This window comes from Monoraphidium neglectum (assembly GCF_000611645.1).
Source record: "Monoraphidium neglectum strain SAG 48.87 unplaced genomic scaffold scaffold05015, whole genome shotgun sequence".
In the NCBI taxonomy this organism is placed as follows: domain Eukaryota; kingdom Viridiplantae; phylum Chlorophyta; class Chlorophyceae; order Sphaeropleales; family Selenastraceae; genus Monoraphidium; species Monoraphidium neglectum.
The window spans coordinates 1-3,676 of record NW_014008615.1 but is presented as its reverse complement, the minus strand read 5'-3'; the positions used below and the strand labels follow the sequence as shown (position 1 = coordinate 3,676).

The window sequence follows — 3,676 nt, the reverse complement described above, 5'->3', positions numbered from 1 at the left end:
CCCCAAAGGACCCCGAGGGCTGGGGCGGCAAGAAGCTGCTGCGCCGCGGCGTCGGCCACGTCGGCGCCCTCGCCACGCGCCTCGCCCGCATGCGCATGTCCGTGCCCGGCGACACCGCCAACCGCCAGGCGCTGCTGGCGGCGACGCGCGAGGGCGGGGTGGGGCTGCTGGCGAGCTGCTGGGACGACGACATGGCCCGGCGGCTGGCGTCGCTGCAGGCGAGGATGGGGGTTATCCTTGTTCTTGGTTCGATGTTGCTCTGCAGCGCCTTGCATCTGGCGCGGCAGCTTCCTGGCTGCTGCTCGTCCAACGGTAGACGCAGGGTCGCAGCGCCCCGCTCGTCGCGCCGACAGGACGGGGCTGCGCACGGAGAGGCTCGGCGCGCCGCTCGGGGCCATTCCTCTTCTTCCCACCCCCTTGTGGCCCGCGCACTGTGGACCGCCCCCTTCCCTGCTGCGCCGGATTCACACGCAACCCATTATTCATCCTGCTCATACTGCGTCCCTTGTTTGAAACCCCGATACGTTCAATCTCATGGCGCTTCAGTGTCACGGACCCCGCTCACTCCCTTGCCCTCGCTGCCCTCGAATCCTGGAGACTCCTCCCACCCATATTTCCATCAATCCCCCAATCCCTTGCTAGCAACCTCCAACACCCCCCATAAAAACACCCCCCCTCCAAAAAAACAGGACGAGCTGGCCTACCTGCTGCCCCACCCCGCGGGCATGAACCCCAAGGCCTTCCGCAACCGCTACTCCCGCACCCCCCGCGCCCTCGGCGGCGGCGCCACCCACACGCGCCCCGTGCCGCCGGCCGCCAACGGGCTGCTGATGGGTGATCTCATATGGCGCTTCGTGGGGCTCGACCTGAAACAGCAGGCGCGGGTGGCGGCGGCGCTGGGCGTGGCGCGGCACGACGTGCTGGCAGACCTGCGGGCGCTCGCGGCAGCGACGGCGTTCCTCTGATGACGCCTTTCGCGCGGCTCGGCACGCCACCGCGCGGCCCGCTGCGCGTGTGTGCGCGCGTTTTTGCTCGGGTGGCTGTGGGTGTTTGAGTTGTCTTGTGGTTTGAGGGTTGTGCCAGATAGGGCTCGGCAAGGTTTTTTTGTGCTGCTTCTTTATGGTTCTTGGTGGTGTGTGTATGTTTGTACGTGTGCATATGTATTGTGTGAGTGTGTGTGTGTGTGTGTGTGTGTGTTGACGCGCACGTGCGTATGCGCCTGGATGCACACGCAATGTGCTTGTGTGCACGCCTGAGCGGTCTTCGTGATGCGTCGGCCATTCTTGTCAGCAGCTGCCGGCGCACCCCGCCCGCTGTGAACCGCGGGCCCATGGTCACATTCCGACTGGCCGGGCCCGGCCCGGCCTCAAAGCGCCTGGCCACGCGATAGGCGCCACTGGGCGCGGGTCTGTGGGGCGTTGTCAATCAGTCGCCGGGCTGCCTCGTGGATTGGAATCATCCAGGGGGGGTGGGGCGCCAACAGCACAGCCTGTCGATGGGGGGATGGGGATGAACACCACGGCCTGTTGGGGGGTCCCTGGGTCAGCACAGCCTCTCCAGTGGAGGGGGGGTCAACAGCAGGGGCTTGTCAAGGAGGGGGTCTGCAGCTTGGCCTATGCAGAGGGGGTCGGGGCTTGCTCAGCGCAGTCTGCTGGGGCGGCCGTTGCACGCCTGGGGCAGCCTGAGCGAGAGAGAAGCTTCCGTCATCCCGAGCCATCAGGTCCTCGCTGGGCATAAAGGGCTGCTGGTCCAGTCGCTTGCATGGTGTGGAGTCCTGGGTCGCCGCGGGCTGTGCTGTGCGGCAGAAGTGTCAGGCCATCTAGCAGGGCGGCCTTTGGGGGTGCCAAGGGGGGGTGGGGCGGACGTCAGCAGCGGCCGCACGTATCTGGGGCCCCTTGGCGCAGGGCGATTAGTACCGTTTTGGGGCTTTGGGGCGCCGGGGTTTGTGATCAGAGCTTCACATGCAGTCGTCTGCGATTTGTCCAAGTGAATTGCTTCGCAACCGTTTGGGTTGGCTTGTGGGTGACATTGCCACCCACTGGCTAGCATGGCAATGCAAGCCACTGGCCCCCGCTGGATGGCACCTCGAAAGCAGGCTCTCTGCTCTGACGCCTCTTTACTTTACATATTTTGTGTCATTGTGTTGACCGGCAATTGTTGCCTGCCGCCACACAAACCCCATGCGTACAACACCGTTTGGTCCTGTGCCTGAGTGCCAGCTGAGCAGAGTCACCCAGAGCTGTGGTCTGGTGACAACCGGAACGAACCCCGGCCACACCGTAGATGCATGCGAAACATCAAGGTCTCAAATATTCCAGGAAGCCCCGTTAGAAGAGATCGGTGGCAGCGTCCATGGATTGGCTCTCCCGGACCAACCACTAGCGACGTCCTTACGGCATTAAAATACTGCTGATGCAATGTGCTTGACGTCGAGACTGTCGTGGGTCGTGGTGCTGGCCCTCCTGCAGACTGTGCCTGCACTCGCCGGGTGCAGCGCCCGGTTTGAATTGGTTGCGGGGCAGGCTGGCGGGACGAATTTGACGTTCTGGGGAACCAGGTAAGGATCGCTGCTCGAGGAGCCGTGCCGCTCGCGACGCAGCTGCCCGGCGGCGCATCCGAGGCGACGCCGACCGCTCGCGCGCAGGGGGGGGGCTCGGCAGCGGGACCGGGATGCGAAAGGGCCCCATGCAGCACGATTGCGGGCGCCGCGGTGGCGCCCGTCTCGCATCCTGCCGCCCCTCGCCTGCAAATGCCCCTAAAGCCTCAGGCCCCATGGCCAGCCAGTGTCTGGCCTGGACACCCCCACACCCCAGCAAGCCCCCACTCGTACGCCCTCGCCCACACCCCACAACACAACCTCGCAGCTCATACTCTTTAGTAAAGGGCGGCAGCTTCCCGGTGAAGCTCACCGACCCCTCAACCCTCGTCGGCCTGACCGGCGCCGTCTTCGCCGCCGCGCCCGCCGCCGCTGCCTGCCCGCCCGGAGCCGCCGGGTGGCGTGCGCTCGCGGCGGCGGGCGGGCTGGGGCTGTCTTCGTCCCCGTCGCAGTACGTCTACTCCCCGCTGCAGATATTCCCAGACATGCTGTACGCAAATGTATTCGGGGTCCCCCTCAACATCAGTCACTTGGCCTTGAACCTGACACTCAGCCCATCCGCCACGGCTGCCGCGGGCGACAAGGCGCCGGTGCCGATGGCGGTTGAGGCGCAGATTACTCAGGGTTTCGTGTTCAGCAATACCTCAGTCACCGGCGGCCCGCAGCTGACGCCGTTCAACATCACCCGACAGTTTGCGGGTGACGCCCTTGCGGAGTTCTCAGAGGTGACAGACGGCGGCCGGCGGTACGTTTACGTAACCCTGCCGGCGTTCAGCGTAAACTTCTCGTCCGCCACGTCATCGGCTTTCAGGGGATCGGGGACGATGGATTTCGGCTTCAAGGGCCGCGTGGTGATGCGCGCGCCGCTCGGCTGCGCGCGCGACTGCGGCGCCCACGGGCGCTGCGTCGCGCCCGCGGCCGCCAACGGGACGGCCAAGCCGGCGCCGACGACGCCGGCGTGCGAGTGCGAGTGCGGGTGGGGGCCGTCCCCGGCCGACGGCGCGTGCAGCGTGCCGCTCGGCTACTGCTCGCCCTACGGCGGCGCCGCCGCGGTCAGCGCCGCGCCGCCGCGCGCCGCCC

General features: G+C 66.4%; 1 protein-coding gene across 1 annotated transcript; it reads left to right on the top strand.

Moving 5' to 3' along the window:
• Positions 1-8: 8 nt before the first annotated feature.
• Positions 9-965, top strand: MNEG_15084 (hypothetical protein; the record flags this gene model as incomplete). Its single annotated transcript, XM_014036445.1, has 2 exons — positions 9-230; positions 690-965. Coding segments are annotated over 2 exons (498 nt in total), but the record flags the coding sequence as incomplete, so codon positions are not given.
• Positions 966-3,676: the final 2,711 nt, after the last annotated feature.